We start from the raw sequence: 22,651 nt of genomic DNA on the forward strand, positions 1-22,651 counted from the left end.
TCAGAGAACCAAGGAATCTATGAAAAACACAAGCAAACAGAACAGCCTATTATTGATGCCATTAGTGAATTAGGTAAAAATATCAAAACTGTTACAGAGCAAAATCAAAATTTGATCACAGAGCTTGTACCTGTAGCTGCTAGGAACATATTAGATTATCCAATCACCCCACTTTCTAGTATTCATACACCTAGTCCTGTTGCTCCTCGAAGAATTGAAGCTACTCAGGATCCTATTGAATTGGGCCTTCTTGCTCAAAAATATTTAAGCACACCTAAAGACAACAAAGATGAGGTCTTTGGCTTATATGCTGACACAGAGAGTGATGGTAGCATCATACATAGAATTGGCAATTTCAGAGTAACATTTATGGGAGATGATCTGATTGTATATTCAGAATCTCATCTTGGAGAAAGAGGTGCTTTTGTTAAGTACCCTGGCACACCTGGATTGTGGGAACTGATGACTAGGAAAAGACCTGGCAACTATACAGATCAAGACTATGAGCATTACAAAGAAAAATTAATAAAATCAGATGCTTTATACCAGAACAATGATCCCACACAAAAAAAGAGTCAAGTCTAGCAGTGGAGCAAAATATAACAACTTAATCAAGCCCATATGGTCACAGATCAAGACTGGTAGTGGAATCAAACAATACAACACCCTGCCTAAAGAATTTGTGTGGGTTGATGATGTCAGGAAACTTGTAGATAGGTTGCTGGTGATAGCTGGGGAAGAAAATGCTGGCAACCACAATTTTTACAATGAAAAGGTTGGAATTATGGACATGATAAGCACCAAATTGTCTAATTTTATAGTGAATGACACTAAGGGCATTGGATATATTATAAAAATTATTAATACTCTACCCCCCAAATTTTGGAATATCTCTGAGGGTCGGGGGCTGGTTAATGACATTATAAACAAGCTGCCATTTGAACTACACATTCCAGGCTATCAGTATTGTGGTCCAGGCACAAAATTGGACCATAGATTAAACAGAGGTGATCCTGGTGTTAATCCCCTAGATGCTGCTTGTAGAGACCATGACATAGCATACAACACACATACTGATCTTGACAAGAGACATGTGGCAGACAAAAAATTAGAAGAGGCTGCATTTGGTAGATTTGTAAGCAAAGATGCTTCTTTAAGTGAGAGAATAGCAGCATTGGGGACCACCATAGCTATGAACACCAAACAAAAACTGGGGTGGGGGTTGTGATTATATATATAATAAACCTAGGATGAAGGCCAAGGGTGTTATGTATCAGATACCTTATGCAGGTCTTAAATCTCTTAAAACTATTGATAGTCTTTTAACCAAAAAGCAGCGCAAGAAAAAAAATTCTTGTCTTGCCAAGGGCCATGGTATGAAATTATTACTTAGTACCCCTCAATTAAAAAAATTACAGCAATCTAGAAAAAAATCACATGTGGGTGGCTTCATATTTACTATCCCGGCCATCTTAGCACCACTTGGGGCTGTGGGGAGCTTGGCTGGGGGATCAGCTGCCATAGCAAAAACAGTAATAGATGCCAAGAAGAATAACGCAGAATTAGATTAAATGAAGCGCCATAAACTGGCCATAGAGAAACAAGGCAAAGGTGTTAAGAGAGCCATGAATAAGTTTAAAAAAAACAAGAGCCGCTTACAAACCAAGATATTGAAGCTTTAATCAAACCACTGGGCATCAAAAATTTTAGAGGTGTGTACATGTCTGATTCTTTACCACAACAACCACTCAACAAAGAGTGTGGCATAGTTAATTTGGATAAGTACAAAAATCAGGGCACTCACTGGATCTGTTATCTTAAATATTTAAAAGATGAGGCATTTGTGTTTGATTCATTTGGAGGTATTCCACCTGAAAATTTAGTAAAATATCTAAAATCAACTAATCTTTATTACAATAATGCCCGTGTTCAAAATTTCAAAGATGTTAATTGTGGACATCTGTGTTTATCTGTTCTTAGATATCTGTCTCAAATAAATAAACCATCAATTGAAGATTTTCAAAAAGCCTTGTGGTATTTAAAACATCATGGGGGTATTCCATCTCACCAGCCAAAATTCAATATTGAAACTTAGATTACATGATGATATAGTGTATCCCAAAACAATAGCTCTCAGAGCATTTTATGGCATGTACTTGATCCCTAATATTACACACCACAACACAATTGCAGTTGGTGATCAAAAAATTGTTATCACTCCAGGGCAGTATAATCTGTCCACTCTAAATGCTCAGTTACCTAGAGGTATAGTGTTAACTCAAAATTCTGTCACTCACAGAGTAGAGATTGTGTCTGCTACAGAAACAGTGGATCTGGGTACTATAGGAGAGCTGTTAGGCTTTGAGAACAACACAAAACTTGAACCAGCCATCAAACACACTGCTATGAATATACCCAAATTCTTAGCCATAGAGACTCTGAATATTCACTGTAATGTGGCCGAGGGTATGATCACCAAATCAGATGGCATAGGCACTCACAAACAAACTGGCATCATTGCAACATTCAAACCTAACTCTGAATTTATGGAGCCGATCATCTACACTCCATCACCAACATTATATTTTCCTGTGTGCCATAATAGAATAGATTACATTGAGTTGATGGTCACTAATGAAAAAGAAGAATTAGTTGATTTTGCTGGAGCCACAACAACTGCTATCATAGAAATTAATATTTAAATAAAAATACATACAAGAAAAAAATGGAAAATATTGAGAGTTATGAGCTACAATCATTCCCCCCAAACAGGAGGACCTTTGCAAATTTAAATCAACCCAACACAGAGATTGAGGTTGATCTTGATGTAGGGGATGGCTTTATACACCCCCACAGAGCAGATCTATACATCAAATTTGATGTTGTAAAGCTCGATGGTACAGATTATCCGGCAAATTCAAATATAAGATTGGTAGACAATTTTGTGCCACATCTGTTCTCTGAAATTGAGATCAGAAAACATGGTGTTGTTATAAACAGAGTAGATTACCCCGGCATTACCTCTACAGCTTTGGCCACACTAAAATTATCCAAAACCGAGGCTTCTTACTACAAAATAGGTGGATTTGAGGCTGGTGATAAAATATTATCCAAAAGCCACACAGTATTGTTCCCCATGCGCCTGTTGCCAGGATTCTTCTCGGATTACAAAGATATTATGTGGAAGGGTGGTTTAAGAATCACATTTAGAAGAGCTGCCAATGATAATAATACTTTGATGAGGTACAATTCATTAAATTCTACTGGGGAAGCTCTGCCTAATACCCTACCTGATGAAGGCAAATGCATTATTCAGACTATGGAGCTAAGAATTCCGGTTGTTGAATATGAAGCCAGTTATGCTCTTAAATACAAAGCAGATATAATAAAAAATCCACAGGTGCCTTTACAATTTTATACATATCAATGTGTACAGAAGCCCACATCTGGTACTTATTATGAGTTTGATGCTACAAATTCATTCTCCAGTATACAATATGACATGCCAGATTTTGTGGTGGTACTGTTTCAGACTGGAAGACACAATAATCAGGAAAAAAATTCAAGTAAATTTGATAGCTGCAACATCAAGAACATATATCTTAAAAATGGCAGAAATGAGGTGTTTCCTAGAGAAAATTATAATTTAAACATGTCCAAGGATGATTTCCTCAAATTATATGAGGCATTTACAGCATACAAAAGGGTCACTACTGGCAATACTGACATGTATTACGCACCAGATGAATTCAAAGCACAGAGATCCATGTTTGTCATCAACACTTCAAAAAGGAAACAAGTTGTGGTTAATGACAGGACAAACATTAAAATTATCTGTGAATTCCACGATACACTCCCTGATGACACTATATGTAGTGTTATTCTTATAGGTGAAAAATCATATGTTTATGATGTAAGAAATGAGAGAGTCACAGAGCAATTCTAGAAAGCCTCTGCACAATGCATTGTCTTAGTACTAGATAAACAAGGTGAGCCTGGTGTCTAATTAAAATATTGAGCATATTCCAGGTAACATATTAACATAACAGCAACAAGTATTTAAGCATATATTTTATTATACTACTGTGTAAGCAAAAGCTCTTATAAGCATTTTTGGCTTAGTTTTAAGTGTAGCAAAAACAATATCAAGAGGGGCATATTTTTGACAAGCTTATGGACAACAATCTGGCAGATTCAGCCTTTGCACACATGGCCGAATCAATCTGAGGGGGGTTCTTCATTTGTACACTAGAATTCAGGATTCTTGGGATTTTGACGGAGTAGCACGCTGTAAGCAATAAGATCATATGGGTACTTGGCTTAATTTTAAGTGTAGGCAAATCTGTCTATTGAGGGTTCTTCATTTATACACTAGAATTCAGGGTTCTTGGGATTAAGAGCATATCACACTTGAAGAATTGGGGCATATGGGCATCTTGGCATAATTTTAAGTGTAGCCAAATCTGTCCGTTTAATCATATGAGCTCTTCATTTGTATGATTTTTGTGCCAATACTATCACAAATAACACTACTTCCTGCACTTTATTTGACACAAGAAGGGCTTCAAGAATTAAAAGAAAACTCAAAACAATTTGCACGGTAATACTCATGGATCCCACTATACATGTATTTATTTTTGATTTCAAGTTTGATTTGTATGCTAGCACAGTGTCTCAAGCTATTTGGATATTATTGCTGCTATATTGCTCCTTGTCCCACACAATAATGCAGGGAAAGTCAAAAGTGAGGAACCATAGGACTAATGGATTAATTGTACGTCAGTGGCTGGATGACCAGTTTCTGGGGAGGAGGATAGGTTGGCGAGGCCCCGTTGAGTTACCCTGGCCTCACTCCAATGGATTACTACTACCCAGTAGCGTACGCAGGATTTAGTCAAGGGGGGGGTTATTTCTAAAACTTTCTCCAAATTTACATTACCTTTGATTTATTATACTTTAATTAAATAATAATAATAACCACAATTAATTAGTAATACTTATAATTAATTAATTAGCTGAATTACTACTAATAATACTACTAATACCACTACTACTATTATGTAGTAGAGATCTACATAAATATACCATTTATGAAAACAATAGAAAGAAATTACTTTCTAATCATTCAATTTTTTATCAAATCCTGGGAGCATTTTTTTGTTTTTGTTTTTTGTCTGGTCAACGAGGTGAGCCATTTTAAGGGTGAAGAAAATCCATAAAACAAGAAAATATATTAAAATAAATTAAAATAATCAAAGTATGGAACTCATCCAAGAAGCTGCGGTGGTCTGGTCGGTAGAGCATCTGACAATCACGCGGGAGATCCGGATTCGATTCCCGAAATTGGTTGGAATTTTTCCGGCTTCTTCCCCGCATAAATGTCCCCGATAATTCACATCTGGATTGTCTCACTGTTCTTACCAACAAAACATTTTCCAATAGTTAAGCTTATTGTCGTTTGAATAATTGTCTAGTCAACAAGGTGAGACATTTTAAAGAGAGACATTCAAACGTGCTGCGGTAAATAATACAATGGAAAGGCAGACTGGTGACTGTATTCTTGTCCGCCTAGCCTTTGTCTATACATTAGCCTCTAACAACGAACCAAGAACTTTCTTTAGTTAATTCTCATTGTTCACACAAAAAAAAATACATGTTCGTTGAACACTGGCGTACGTAGAGGCATGGCCGATGGTTAGAGGCACATACTTTTGGTAAATAAAAAAGCAAAATTTCAGTATAAAAACAGAGTCAATTTCGGGTTCAAAAGCTGTAAATAAAATGAAATTTCGCTGTTATAGCGGTGAAAAAGCGGTATATAAAATTACATTTTGGTTTTAAAAATGTGAATATAATCCCAATTGATTTAAAAACTGCACTATTACACAAAATAAACATATCCCTTCTAATAGCACATTAAATCATTACCAGAATATTAAGTTTATTCCTGTATAGAGGAGTCCATTTTTGCTTTTCAAATATTTACAGCAAAATTAATCAATTTTCTGTGAATTGCATAACACACAGGATACTTCAGACTTCAGAAAGTGTCGCGTCGGTATATAAACGGTGAATTTCGTGTTTAAGAGTCTATTTCGCATTTTGCAGTTCATTTCGCATCATTTCGTGACAAAACAGGGTAGGAAAATGCACCTCACACCTTTCAGAAACCTTAAAAATTAACATTGCAATGTGTTATTTCAAATTTCGTTTTCTTTTTGTCAAAAACGAAATATGCATGCCTCTACCGATGATGCTACAGCCCCTACCAAAATTTTGAAAAAATCAGAATTTTCAAATAAAAATCCGTTAAGAACTTTAAAAAATCAAAGTGTAAATACGAAACCTCTTTTAAAGTGAGTCCCGATTACCATTTTTGTCTTTGAATACAATTTTAATAGACTGAAAAGCTCCAAAAATACGAAATATTTTATTATGCATCCTGCCCTCCAAAACGAAGCCATGTGTTATCCACATTTACTATTCCGGCCCCTCCCCCCCCAAAAAAACTGCGTACGCCAGAATATTGAACATTGTTGCAACTGAAATACAAAACATTTTATTTCTCTTTTAAATCATAGTTACCCTCATATTTCACTTTCAAGAACTTGTGCTTATTTTCAAGGCATCACTCTGAAAGACGCGTGTGCTTGGAATGCTGTGCTTTTCTCCATGCTACATGGAAATAATAATTCAAATTATTATTATTATTATTAGTGGTAGTAGTAGCCTAGTAGATGTAGTAATAGTAATAGTATTGTCCCAGATCTTTGACTGCGGTAAATTGGCCATTTATAATTTTTTCCACAGCATTTTTCATAATATTTCACAAGCTCAAGGGGGGGTTTAAACCCTGTAACCCCCCCTTGCGTACGCCACTGCTACTACCCATGGGGTCACCAGAAGGCAGTGGTCTATTCTATCCAGATTCACGACCTACACCATCTGCAAGGGAGGATAATCGAATGTGCTGCGCAAATACCGCCTGCCACAATCCTCAGTGTCCTGAAGAACTGGGATTGTCATCTGAACATGTGCCTTGCTGAAAAGGGTCAACATATTGAGCATATCATATACACAACATAGGCTGAAGTGAATAACACTATGATTCCAGACTTTTGACACCCTGTACTAGCTGTTTCAACTATAATTCTGTGAATATGTGTGTTGTCTACGCACGTCTGTTCAAGTCCTACACTTGGCCTTACGTATCTCTCCGTTTTGTAGAATAATTTAATAATTATAAGAGTACAATCATTATGGTGTAGAGGAACCATTATACTTTTACTAGAACAATATTGAAAAGAAATATGCATTAACTTAAATATGTAACTCCATGACAAAATTATTATATTTAATTGACACCATGAATTAATACTGAGAATATTATTAAGTTTCATAAATCTGTATACATTCATAATAATTTTCTTTTACTTGTATGTACTTGCTTGCATTGTAGAATTATTTCTCTTGTCGTCTACGGTTATTACAAGCATAAAAACACAGTTTTTTGTTGTGACGTTTCCTAACACACGCTCCCTTCATCAGACATTTATTTTTAGTTTGATTCAAAACTACAAGACACACAGATCATTCATACTCATTTAATTAAAATGCAAAAATCTATTTCCAATTTTCACAACTCCCCTGCATGTACCATTATTCACTATACGGTACCTGCATATCACATAATAAACTTAATCTTGCCCAGCAATAAATTCATATAAAGTAACAGTTGAGAATAATAAGTATACATTTGAGGCATTCTTATAGAAATGCCTATAGTTTTATCAGTGGAGCGAGGAAAATAAGTATTGTTGTCTATTTGCAATATAGATTAGTAAATACGTATCATTTCTCCTGCAGTTTACACCTGTTGCACACATAAAAACACAATTTTTGTTGTAACATTTCAGGAGAACACATGCTCCCATTCATCAGTTATTTATTTTTAGTTTAATTGATCAAACTGTTATGGTTGTAATAGCCATAAACAGCAGAAGAAATAATTCTACAATGCAAGTAGTATGTACATGCAAGAAAAATTCTTGGAAATATTTATGAGCATTCTTCAATATCAATACACAAAAATAAAACTAACATATCTTCTGTTTTTATTACAATTTAATTAAATTACACCAAACATTTTTGTATAAAAATTAAAACTCAATGGAATGTGTCTTGACTACAAAGAAATTAATTCTTTATACAACACCTTTTGTTCCTATGGTACAAAGGTAAAAGAAAAAAAATGTGTACAAAAACACACTTATGTGCAAAATTACACAAAATATATGAATATTATTTTACATCTGAAATGAAGTTCACAACTTCAAAAAAATATTATCCATGTTGAATCAACCACCTGACTTTGGTCAAGGCAATTGTGAAAAAAATAATAATAAAACAATCATTTTCAGCTGCTTAAACAACAATGAAAAACACTATTACATACATATATATCTATATTTCTTCTAGACACAAACAGAAAGCCTTGCTTATTTGAAAAATATACTTTTTATAATTCATTGGTCAGTCTATTAATAAAACTCAATTCCTTACCTAGAAAATGCTGTGTATTTATTTCATATTTACCCTTATTATTATTATAAGTATACAGTATGGAAACATGAAATAGGCATTAGTATTCGTAGTTAAGAGAGTATTATTTTGTTAATATTAAAGATATTTAGACGAAAATGACAGATGAACAATGTATTAAATATTTGCATGCTGCGACATGATAAAAATGCTAAAGGTTATCTTGTTGAACTATAACTTTGGGAAACATCGGGTCATAATAAATAGGCAAATGTTCTGCATTTTGGTACAAAAGCCTTCCTTCCATAGTTTACAATTTGGTGACATCTTGTAAATATCGTCCTATTTAAGATCTAGTAATGTATACACACACACCCATACGTCAGTGGCGAAGCATGACATATTCATGTAGACATTGCAAGATTTGCTAAACGTCAGGGTCTATCTTTCAACGCGGTGGGGTACAATATTTCTCTACGATAAACGCAAAGGTCATTGCCAATTCAACGTAATAGCTCATACCACAGATATTAGACTGCAAAATGCATAATTCTATCCCATAGTATTATTAAATATGATTATATTGTTCAGTATGTTTTTTCCTTCTAACAAGTGGGAATAGCGGACATTTGCAGTGGCGTGCCCAGGATTTTCGAAAGGGGTTGTTGTGTACTTTTTTTTAGTAATCATTTCCTCTTTTTGCCATATTTTTCTACTTTTGACATTCTAAGCAGAGATTATGACCCTCACCAGGCCCTCCTAGAGCATGCCACTGGGCACTCGGAAGAATATTGATAATTCCAAAGGAACCTAGCTGTGTGGCTGTAAACATGGGGGCTGAAAAAAGGCCTCTTATGACCTAGACCTTCAAGAGTGGCGGAGAAGTAGAGGTTCTTGGATCATGTCATAGGGTCTGTCTGTTTGGAAACGTTCGCCTGCTCTCGGCACCAGCAGACCAGAGACATTTGCAGCATTCTGCGATGAGCTGAGCCGTCCAACACCATTGCCTTCAATAGGAAACTTCGTGGGAGGGTTCAGTGCGAGGGGGTAGTACCAGACCCTAATTTCAATGAGCTAAACTTTAGCGAATCTCTTGCGTATTTCAAGCTGTTTCATGCTGTCACTTGGCTTATTTCGCACAAATATGCAAATGTTCTGACTTCTTATTTTTTTAGTTCTCTAAAATATTTAAAATTCAATATTTTTAATATTTTTCTTGGTCATCGCCGCATCTCCTGATGACCGGACGCCTCTGCCATACGTGTCTGTATGTGCACATATCTGAGAACAAGCTTGCTAATGGAGTACGTTCTTTCTCAGCCCTTTTTATTCACATGACCCATTGGCTGAAAAACTATGCGAAATGAAATCTTTATTTTTCTTCAAACATACGAAAGTACAGCATTGCAAACACATTGTAGAAACTAGTGTTGCAAATCCCTTTGCGTTATAGATCTTCCGCCAAATCCTATCTTGTATGTTCCCATAACCATAGTAATTACAACCAACATGAAAAGACATAAAATACATTTAAAAAGAGCATCACTTTCATGCTGCACATTTTATCTCTGTTGCTAGATTCTTTATCTGTGCAAATTTCCATTTCAATGAACTAATTTATGAAAACTCATATGGCATTCGGTAAACAATCATACTTGATGGAATTTTTTGTTATTTAGCGATGCTTTGCTGACAGTTTTAGCTAATTGCGACGATAAGCATGAGTGCTAATTAGATAGATTGATGAAGGGACAATCATAAAGAGTGCCCAGGTAAGGACTGAAACCCTGGAGCTTTACTGGTGAGACAAAGTTGACCACTTAACGTGCTCAGCCAATAAACTGGCTGCAAAACATTCAAAAAGTTGGAAGTCAAGAGGCACAAATAAAAATAAATAAAATAGAATTTACAGAAATTTATTGAGAAAATTTATATAAAATATAGATTTTAGAAAAAATGTTACGTAACACATTTTCTATGATCTTTTGAAAAACGGCCCCCAAAAAAATGGTCTCCTGGGAAAACTCAATATTCTAAGTCCTGTCCGGAAAGGATTAATTTGTATCAAACCAACTTTTGGTCTGTGAAATAAATTGGTCAGTTCCAAATTAAGCAGTTTTGGTATCACACAAATGAAAACTGTCATTTTTTCTTTTCTCAGTAACCACAGGCATCGTGATCAAGTATCATAAATTGTTGGCCTAGTTACACATGGTAATGAAAGTACAAGGAAAAAAAAAAAAAAAGAGTATTTGAAAATAAAATCATTAGAAAAATATTTGGGCCTAAAAGGGATGAGGAGACAGGTGAATGGAGGTTACATAATTTAGAACTCCATAATTTGAGATATTATTAGAATAATTAAATCAAGAAGACTTAGATGGGCGAATGGGAGAGGAAAGAAGAGTTTACAGGATTCTTGTTGGGAAACCTGATGGTAAGAGACCTGTAGGAAGGCCAAGACAAAGATGGAGGGATGACGTTGAGAAGGACCTAAAGGAAATCAGTAGGAATGGAAAAGATTGGATTGATCTTGAGCAGGATAGGGACAGATGGAAGGCTTGTGTTGCTGCAGCCATAAACCTTCAGGTTTACGAACGCTAAGAGTGTTATTTCGTAACAAAAGTAAACTAAGATTGTCATTGCTTTTCGAACGTAACGTGTTATGGAATTACTATAAGAAGTTTTGCATTACTACGCAATGTCCCCACAACTACACAGAAATGCATGATTGTACAACACTCCTAGTGCTTTTCTGTATGTTTGAAGAAAAATAAGAATGCATTTTTACAATAAAGGGAGTAGATAATGCACCTAAGTGGATAAATCAAGCATCTAACTATGAAAAAAGAATTGCCATTCTCCACAGCCATTACGATCTACATTCTATACAATAGCATATCCTAGAGAGAACAGCTGTGGCAAGGGAACTATGAAATAAGACAGGACTCTCTATTTCTGCTGAAAAAAACAGGATTTTTCGTTTACATATATGTACAAGATACAGTATTCACAATATATACACACATCATCTTCTTTTAAAAATTTGTATGTTTCCTGTACACTACCTACGTGAAAAATAACAGATCCCTGACTTCTACGCAATTGGCACTTGGTACTAGCAAGGCCTATACAGTGAATCGCTACATCACAGACATTCATCGCAACACAGGAACCTGTACAAAAAGTAACAAAACACAAGAGTGTGAAAAATCTAATAAAAACTAGTAAAAAATCTTCAATGATTGAAGTACTTGTCATCATAGTACGTACCTTGTTTATCTCACTTTTGTTTTACTATTATCCTACATAGAAAAATCTATTCATCATTCATCCACTATCACACATATAAGAATCGCTACTTGCTTGATACACCCACAGATTCCTTTGCTATTTACAACATTTGCACACTTTCACACTCTTGCACCACTAACTTTGCAATTGTTAGTATGTTTATGTACAGTTATTATGAATTAGAGCCAGAGTTAGAGTAATAGCATCTAAATTGGCATTAGTAACTATTGATTTGCATTAATTTGAAGATGCTATTAGTTTTAAATAAGAGATGTGACAAGGTGGGAAATTTATTTAAATATTCCTATACTTAAATTCTTTTTGTATTTGTTTTAGGACACTTGCAGTAAGACGAAGACTGACAGTTCACACAAGTTGTGCATTTGTTTCAATATTGTCGGAATGGACACTGCTACTTAAAAGAAACCAGACTACACAAGAGTATGAATTTCTCTCCACGTTGCAAGTGAAAGCAATTTTTCATGTTGATTATTAAGCTAGACACGATATCCGAAAAGTATGATGAATAAGTATTTACAGAATCACATGCATTCCTTATGGAGAAAAAAGCAACAATTTCAAGTTACGGCTAATCAAATCTTCAACGTATCCTCTTTCCATTCATGTATTTTTCTGTCATGTTTCCCCAACAGAACAAGTAAAATAATACTCCACAAGCGCAAGGCTACGTTTTCTTTCCCTCGTACAACCATCCAGCGCACAGACCTGTCGTTCTCCAGCTTGCTGCCAGGAAAGGTCAGTGGGGAAGGAGCAATTTAGGGTCTTTCCGGAACTTTAACATAAATCAAAGAGCATTTGAAAATAAAGCCCTTCGAAAAATATTTAGACGTAAAAAAAATGTGCTTACATGTATCTGAAAGTGCAGCTGAAACAATTTAAAGATCTCTAATGCCTGGTGAGTATTTACTATTTCCTTCACATTTTTTATGTTTATTCTCTTTCCTTTCATGTACATATACCTGTGTTTTTGGAAGATTACTATTATTTTTACTGATCCCATAAACAGCGTGTAATTTATTGTACAGATTTCTTTTTGTCACAGAATCCAAACACACAACACCACATGATTAAATCACCTAACACTACATCATCACACCCTGTTAAGCTCGGAAATACATTTTCATCACCACTTTCAATATCAGATAAACACCCCTTTGTCACATCCCTTATGAACAGTATGACACATTTTACTGACAAAATTATGACCTACATAACAATAAAATTAGTGAAGATAAAAGTAATTCATTATACGGACTACTTTGCTACTCATGAGAATATCGACAAATTTATATTAAAAATATAATAAAATAACTCTTCATGGCATACAGAAAATATATTCTTAATTAGGGCTGATACAATGCTGGAATATCAATAATGAAGAACATTAATTCAAACGACAGACACTTCCTTAAAAACCACACATTCTGTGGAGAAGTAAAGTGCCAGAACATTAAAAAGGTCCACTTTTCATATAACTGCATAAGGTGGTTCTTAAATGTGCACTCTAGTAGCTGTACTACATAAATTTAGGGATTGAATAGATAAATTAGTAATCTACCATTTGTCAGCCGATATTGGTATATCTGTAAATATGTGATAAATTTACTGAAATTTAGTCCACTATTCTCACCCTTGTACAGTTTATATAATTTTTACAAATACTTTTTTATTTTTATTCCAAGAAAAAAATGTCGGCTGTGTAACTTACAATCTGCTTCGTACAAAATATCAGCAATTTTAGGAATAACCAAATACTGTCTGCTATGAGGGTGGATCAAATGAAAACTGAACAGTGGATGTATTGGGTTATATTTCTGTGTGTGGTGACAGAGCGGGAGGTAAGAAAGGAAACCCGTACTGCATAATGGACTTGCCCTAGAGCATGTGATATACATAGGCAGTCGGGCAGCAGTATCATCCGAGCAGCAATCAAGGCCAAAAGAACCGGCCTCTGGAGTGGTTTTGCTGCATGACAATATGCGGCCACATACGTCAGCTGTTACAAAGAACAAGTTGGCGATGTTTGGGTGGACTGTGTTGGAACACCCACCGTATATATCCCTGATCTATCACCATGCGACTTCCATATCTTTGGTCCGTTGAAAAAGGCATTGAAGGGTCGGCACTCGGACAATGAAGTCATGGAAAATGTTCAAAACTCGTTCCAATCTCAGCCAAAGGAGTTCTACGAGCAGGGTATTCACTGCTTGGTGAAACAGTGGGACAAGTGCTTGTTTAACTTTGGAGATTACATTTGAAATAAACCTTGTTGATTTCATTCTGTGGCCCCTGTTCAGTTTTCATTCAATCCACCCTAATACATATCGTTGAGCAAGTAACAGATGGATGTAACTCCAATTTTTCAAATTTACAGCAGAGAGGAAATAATGCACTCTTAGGAATATGTCTGACTCTTAAAAAAAGCAGGTAAAGTGGAGAAACGTGACTCCATCTTACTGCTAAGAATTAGAAGTGGGCATGTGTCGATCTGATTCCAAATACAGGAGTTGATTTGAACAAAACTGGAAACCACATTTTTGGAGTTACATTCCTCTACTTCTCATACGACAATACGTTAATATACATAATTATTACATAGTCATTAATCCATTCACTTCGCCCCTTTCAATGAAAATAAATTTCTGAAATATCCTGATATCAGTGCAAATATTGACATGGAACAAATCTGCCCTAATAATAGATTTACAATCGTAACAAAACTACAACGTGTAAGAAAAGACCTTCGCATAAATGCAGTTTCGTCAGAAAGGAATGCAAACAATAAAGTGACACAAAAATTATAAAATAACTACACAACAAATTAACATTAAATGCAATAGTTGAGTCTTTTAAACAGAACCATTTTATGGTTAATTTGAAAGACAAAGGAAAAACAAGCAAAGTAAAAATACTATAAAGAGTACAAAAATATACAGTTAAAAAAGAAGTTATTTTTGTATACGATCACCAATACCAAAGTATAATATTAGTAAAATACTGTTTCCTATAAACCCTCACCATTTCTAGTATTACTTACAAACTGAAAATGGTTGATATGTAGAACTTATATTTTTAGTATTAATTTGTGAAAGAAAATACAGACTATATAGCAGAAATGGAGAAGAGCAACGTTCATACAAACAATTGCTTATTTTGTCACACACACAGACAGACAGACACAGAAAGGCAATGTTACACTCCTACACTTATCAGTTTTGTAATTAATATCTTTCCACTTTGACACTGATTTGTATTGTACAGGATGCAAACTTTGTATTAGTTTGAGTGAGGAAACTGAAAATATTCTGTGCTGTTCGAGAGACAAGAGTTGCTGGTAATGAAACGATAGGAAGATAATTTATTTCAGTTTCAAGAACAGCTTTGTCACATTAACACATTCCCGCCCGTAAACTAACATTGACGTTTTAAAGTATGTGCTTGTTGATTGAGTTGGAATTTTAAGTCCACTTTATGCAGATAGGCTAATTGGGACTGGACCTACAGTTTAAAGTGGGATAAAAAACTACCATGTGCCATGGGGGAGGTCTAAAAGTATGTGCTTGTATTTGCCCGTAAACGACTAAGGTCGTTTAGATGCAATATCCAAAGGTGTGCAGCACGTGACTTTGAGGGAGGTTTGATACGGTACCCGAGGCATCAAATTACCAAGGGTTCAAGGGGGCCCAACACATTCCGATCCTTGGAGGAACAACAGGGTTGGGGGGAGGTGTCATGATTAGGGGACTCCAGCAGAAACCCTCGAAGAGGTCAGGTTCCTATTCACCGGGCTGAAAAAGTCAACGAAAAAGTGCCATTTGCAGCCCCCAAGGTGCCATTTTGAAATACTTGAAAATTTAAGATGGTCGTGAAAATACCCCTCCCAGAGCTGGGTGTGAATGTGTTAATATGAGAGTAGCAACACAGAACATGTCACTCCCTTCATGTGTTTTGTTCAGTTGTATTCAATATGTTCCTAGAGTACTTATAAAAAGATAATACTTTAACATGTGTGTAAAACTGTTGCGAGTTTTCACCATTAAGAAATAAATACAACTTTTCATACTGTCAGCACATATCGTGAAGCAATACCAGAAGAATATATTTAATGGACAAGCAGATAGGCGAGGAATGTTACTATGCCCTTCTGATAAAATGTATAATTTTATAAAACTTAAACCTTACAAAACAAAGAAAACTATTAGGTAGAGCTGAGTCGATACTAATACCAACGTACTGGTATAGTATGGTATACTATTGCATTGGTATAGAAAACTGTTGGGTTGTTATTCACTGGTTTATCCACTGGATTATACTTTCCAATATTCTGGAAATTATGGAAAATTAATTTTCTTTCTTTCTGCAAAAACATTGCAATTAAATAATTATCTCTTGTGAAATTATGAATATTTTAACACTGCAGTGGTCGTGCGGATCACAATACCGATTCACTCGTTTATATTTGCATGCTACTGCTGTTTCGCAACACTGTTGACCTTTTCTCCCAGTGTACCTTCCTGGAACAGTCAAGGAACTCTGTTTTTTGGCAGTTATTTGAGAAAGATCCACAGTTGACTTCCTATATAGCTCACATTTCAGTGGAGAACAATAGTGATACACAAAACTATTGACAGGAGCGTTTTTGGACATGCATTTTCATATATAAAGGGTGTCCCAAAATTAATGCAGGATTTAAATTGTGTGCCATTTTTTTGGGGCAGTATTCTGCGAGGTCACATGTTGTGGTTGATCAATATGGAGCACAACACGGTAGAGGAGCGAATGGCGATCGTTTGCCGATTGTTAAAATTCAAAAAAGACCAATCTCAATCCGAAAACATTGCAGCTGTGAGCAATAGCGTGGCGGAGTGTCTCAACCTCTGTGCACTGTCAGTCACTGCAACTGAACATTTCAAAAAGAACAATGCAGCGGAGAATATTTGTTGAATATCTTATTCAACATTTAATGGCAATGTTTACCCTTTCAAATAATGTGATTTCTTTGCACTAATAAATAAATAAAATATGTTTTTCTTAAATTAAATCCTGCTTTTCTTTTGGGACAGCCTTTATAATGGTAACACAGTTAAGCCTTGTTTCCATGTTAATAAAAACCTTCAAACGCTGAACAAGGCAAAATTTCTTGTAGAAAAAATTATACACTAAAATGTAATGTTTCCACCCTCTAACAGGGTCTTCTTCAGATTAAGGTTCATTTTTTCTACAATAAATTTTGCCTTCGTCAGCATTTGATTGTTTTATTAACCCTTTATAAGTACAGGTTTCTAAAAGTGTTATAAATATATAAAATGGGCCTGTCCAGATCACAAGAAACCTGTTTGTGAATCTTGTGTGGAAAGAGAATAATAAAAGTAAGATTCCAACACACCCTGTGTGTATTTTTGTTTTGGTTCCGTCACATTCAATTGGACTGATTTGATTTGTTGTTTGAAGTCCACTTTATGCACAGTAAGGCTAATCGGGACTGGACCTACAGTTTAAAGTGGTATCCGAACCACTATGTGCCTCCACCGGGAATCGAACCTGGGACCCCTTGATTACAAGGCAACGACGCTACAACTGCGCCATCGGGGAGGCCTCGTCGCATTCAAATATAATTCAATAGAGTTTAGTATTTCCTTTCTCCTGTAACTTGTTGAGTGAAACAACTTATATATATATTTTTTAGTGAACCAGAATAGTTACTTTAAAGAGGACATTCTCGCTATAAAACCAGATACATGTTGACGAATAATAGGTAAAAACTATAATATTTGATGGACCACAATGGTGATCCATGTGAACAATGACGAGTATTCTTTCCGCATGACCACTGCAGTATTAAAGCAAGACTATTAGATCAGTACGGTATAGTTCCATGTTCAAATTTATAAATACTTTGAAGAACTTAGGATCGATTTTGGTATCAACTCAGGCCTACAATTAGGTACATTTTTTTGGCCAAAAGCACCCAGACTTTGCACACCTTATTATACAACATTAACAAAAAACACCTTCCACGCACATTAAATGCATTCAGTTACGAGTAATGGCACTCATTCATACTAATATTACATTTTACAGGTACAAAAAAATTTGCAATGCATTTTCAACTGTTGTCAGGGATCTATAGAGTAGTTGACCTGTACACAAATGCAATGCAGCTATACGTCGATAGCTCTACACAATGTATGGGCGTACTTGATTATTTACTTATAGAGAAGCACCATTATATAATATCATCTAAGTACTTACACCCGTCTTTAGAGACAGTTGAAAGGTGTGTTCCATGTGTTTTTCTTTTTTTGTGGTACAGCAAATCTCAAATTATCTCAATGTAAAGTTTGACGACAAAAATTAACATATTCAACTTCATCACTGTACTCATACATTGAAGGCAGCTAGATATTACATATTCAACATGTGTATGAACCTTGGTAGCTCAGTCGTTAGGGCATCTAATTACCATGCTACCATGCAAGAGTCCAGAGTTCGATCCCCAGCTTGGGAGAACCTGGAATTTTCCCACCTGTTCAAGCGGCTCCAGCACCCTCCCAGCGATGTATAAAGTGGGTACATGGAGGAAACTTTGGGGAATAAAGGCGGCCAGGGGCATGGTGCTCATTACATCACCCCCACCTTCGGTTATTATCAAGAAAGAGTGGGGCCCTAACTCCACACCCCCTACATGCCTTCATGGCATGGTGCAAAACACAGGGAAGCAATTTAGTTTTACTTTTGCATGCATACCAAGGGTGTATCCAGGGGGTGGGTCCATGGGGTTCAGATCCACCCAAATGTATATCTTCTTTTGAAAACACTACGGTAGATTCAGCATACTTCCCGATGAGACACTTTTATGAAGCAAGTATAGAACAATTCTGTATGTGTGCACAGTTTGTGGATTCTAAAAATAACATCCACTAATAGTTTTCAAGTTTCAAACTTGGTTGTGACATGTCAGCTGATAATCTGACATCACTGAGAAACTGTTTTGGTTCAGTAAGTGAAGTTTGTGTTGTTTTCTTGAAAAGATACATGCAGAGGTGAAATATTAAAAACAAATACATTGCATCATATACCCGACAGTGAAATGAAGCTATTGTCAGTTTGAAACCACAGCTCGAAACCCACACTTGGAAAAACATTGTAATAAAATAAACTGTTGACCTGAAAGGGTGGCGGGATTACAAGTTCAGCAAAATATTTCAAGCTGCTTCTGAAAAGTGTCAACAGACATTTAATTCCAAGAATACCAAAACACAAAGAAACGAGATAACCATCCTTGTACTATTATAGACGGGGGAGGCACACCACAGGCCTTGGAGGATGGGCACCCCTACCTGGACCCATTCCAAATTTTAATTCTGGATATGCCCCGATGCATATATATTAGTATCAAGATTTGGATAGTACCAAATCGCCTGTTAAGGAGTAACATAAAACATGTGATTTTTACGGTTGATATTTTTGTTGATATTAATATATATATATATGAACACGCAGTCCAAACACATGGGCCTAGAAACTTAAAACGTGTCTTCCTCTCAACCCCTAAAAGAGGGGGGGGGGGACCACTGTAAACCTTTTTCGAAAATTTTATTACATTTTCAACTAAAATGCTTGGCCCAAGAACACGAAAATACTTATATTATAAACAAATGTCTAAACAGTGTGTGTAGTTGGTGGGTGAAACCACAGGCAGGTTGCTAGTTTTATTTATAAATAGAAATGAATAAAGTATCAACACAAAAGTACTTTTTACATTAGTATTTAATATGTATTAAAATATATAATTGTACTAAATACTAAGTAAAAATGTATTTTTATGGCTGATGCTCTATTGGTTTTAAATTATAAATAAAAAATTATCAGTTACTATAATGCATCTTTTTATACTAGTGTTTAGTATAGTTAGCATATTTTGACAAGAATTTCCTTTTGTTTCAATATATAAGATTAAATCATTCATAAAACTGAGAATAACAACATTTACTATAGTAGCTGTTTATTTACTTTATTTACATTAGTTATTACCATAATTCAATGTGACTCAAATATACTGTAATGTGCATTTTTTTCATACTGAACACAGCTGAAGAAAAAGAAAAGTTCTAATTGATGAAATTGGTGATTAATTATTAAAACAAGTCGGTTATTTCAGAACTTAAAGAGGAACACAGCTATCACAGTTACTTTTCTGTGGTTCCATAATTCATTAAGAAAGCAAATCTGCTATTAGAAATTCATAATTATACAGGGTGTTCCACTGGAAAACACCCCAATTTAAATTTTTACTGGGAAAATGATAAGTCAGGATTGAGAAAATAAATTGGCAAATGAGAACACATTGGATCACTGAAAAAATGCCTTCACCAGGAAACGAACCTGGTACCTGTTGATTACAACATTAGCCACTGTACTAACAGTCTACACAACAGTGATTACAATAATTGAAACTCCTCATGGCATACTTTACTGGGTTTTTTCATAATACTGTGACTGCATGAGGCATCTGCGACATTATCTCATGATGACTGTTCAACACAAGAGGGATATTTGAAACTTGAAAAGTGTTTACATAATTATGTTTGCATAATGTTTAAGGTATGCATTATCAACAGAATTAACACACATTATACTGGTGAGACAGGCAAATGCAAGGTAATTTTACAACCACTTCCTGAATCTGTTGCATTTAATTTTCTGATTACTACGGAAGCACTGCATGTCTCATGCAATTGCTGAAAATCAAAACCTTCTCCTTAACAATTAAAAAAAGATGGATCAGTTGATAACAGAGATAATTTGAGTTCTACTGTATCACCATAAAAGGAACACACATGCATTGTTATAAGCACATAACATTTGACATCTTAAATCTAAGTTAAGTACACTGTTCTTAAATTTGTACAACATTACAGGACTTCACATTCTGAAGCACCTGAACGAAAAAAATTGTTGCTAAGACATTGTGCACTTTTCAATAAAATTGCAGTCTTATTCATTTATTAATACTACACAACGTTAAAAATCTACACCTTAAATATTCACACGTACAAACTCTCTCAACATCCACACATATCATCAAGCATACCTATCCTTCTGTCAGGAGAGAAATTCAGATGTTACAATTAGTTACATACGATGGGCAATCACAGCGCCGTGCTCTCCACCGCTGTACTCGAGTGAACGGGAGAGGCTTCACTGGGCTTCAAGGGGCTGCTGTCCCCAACGTCCTGAGAGCCTTCCTTGATGGGGTGAAGGGGTGGCGGTGGCCGGACCTCCGGAGTTAAAGCTTCAGGAGTTGTTGATTCAGAGGAACTTGGACTTCGACCTGCAACAATTGAGTTCATGAATTAGAGATTTTTCGCTATTACAGTGGAAACTTTTTCATTCAAACTCCAAGGGTACATGAAGTGAAAACATGTTTATTGCAAGTTACCTTTTACAAGTTTAAACTTTTACGATTCTTGCCTGAACTCTTGAGGAAGCCATATGATGTGGCGAAAGCTTCACTAACTAAAAAAATACATGCCTAAATGGGATTATAGACATTTAGTAACAAAAAAATCATAAGTCATCAATTAATGTAAGAGTAAAAAGACAATTTCTGCTTTAGGCTTCTGCCAAGGACGTATTTAGGGGGGATCCAGGGGGTTTGGACCCCCCCCCCCCGAAAGACCAACCAAGAACTAAAAAAAAATAATGAAAATGTACTTTTTAGCATTTGTTGTACTGTAATCGATGTTATTTCTTTCCCATGAACTTGGAAGACAAGGATTATATATTGGGATCATACTGCTTTGAAGAACATTATCAAATGAGATTTATGCACACTACTGCTTATGATGATATGCACAAAATATTGATCAGGAACATCCTTTGTTTATTATTCAATAAATGTTCAATTCTTCATCTATTTGACATTAATTTCCTTGCATTTATACAAATTTGGCGATATTAAGTAGTCGCAAACTAGATAATAAATATGTACTGTTATATTTATATTCTTATATCATCTTTTTAAGTATCCATGTAATAATAAAAATGCAATATTAATAAATTTACATATTTAAATTAATATTTAATTGAATTGTTTTAATTTGAATGTTGTTATTATTATTTCTGGGACACTTGGTTTGGTCCTCTCCGAAATATATTTCTAGATACGTGCCTGGCCTCTGCCACCCAAAATTGCACAAAAACCTCACCAAAATCACATAAAAACTAGTAGAAAATATCATTTTTCACATCTGCAAAGGAAATTCATGCAGAATACTTGGAATCAAATGAAATCCTTGTTGTTACACATCCTTCTTTTGAGTAGTTAAATTGCAAAGTGCCCACTCAATTTGTGTTCTTGCCGAGCTTGTTTATGTTGTCTGTCACTTTTGACTACGCATGAGCCAATACCGACACAAATGTATCAGGTATGTGGCATCAATATCAGAAAGTACAGGTTGGAATTTATTTACCGATACCGACCAACACATTTCCAGCATTTTGGTCTTTCATGAGGTCCGCAAAAATGTCATGCTACACTTTAATGGAGCATAATTATCCTGGAAATTATGCAAAATTCAAAGTTACTTTTTATTTTGCATCAGTTTTGTGTGGAAAACTGCATTTGGTCATTATATACAGGGTGTGCAGAAATATTGAGATGATTTAAATTTGCAAAATGTATATTGCAATTCAGAATAACAATGAAAACCCTTACATGACTGGAAAGTACATACAAAAGCATTTCATGTGATGCCTATGTCTTGAAAAAAAAAAAAAAGTCACTAAAGTG

General features: G+C 35.3%; 1 protein-coding gene across 2 annotated transcripts in view; it reads right to left on the minus strand.

Annotated features, from left to right (window-relative positions):
* Positions 1–8,113: 8,113 nt before the first annotated feature.
* The window catches only part of LIMK1 (LIM domain kinase 1), an 83,476-nt gene continuing 68,938 nt past the window's right edge, over positions 8,114–22,651 (minus strand). For both annotated transcript variants that reach the window (XM_083140060.1, XM_083140059.1), the window contains one exon: positions 8,114–21,190. In XM_083140060.1, coding sequence (XP_082996186.1) covers positions 21,009–21,190 — 182 coding nt within the window. In that variant the 3' untranslated portion in view covers positions 8,114–21,008. The remainder of the gene's footprint in view (positions 21,191–22,651) is intronic.

The sequence above is a fragment of the Lepisma saccharinum genome, chromosome 18, assembly GCF_977018435.1.
Source record: "Lepisma saccharinum chromosome 18, izLepSacc3.1, whole genome shotgun sequence".
NCBI classification, from domain to species: Eukaryota; Metazoa; Arthropoda; class Insecta; order Zygentoma; family Lepismatidae; genus Lepisma; species Lepisma saccharinum.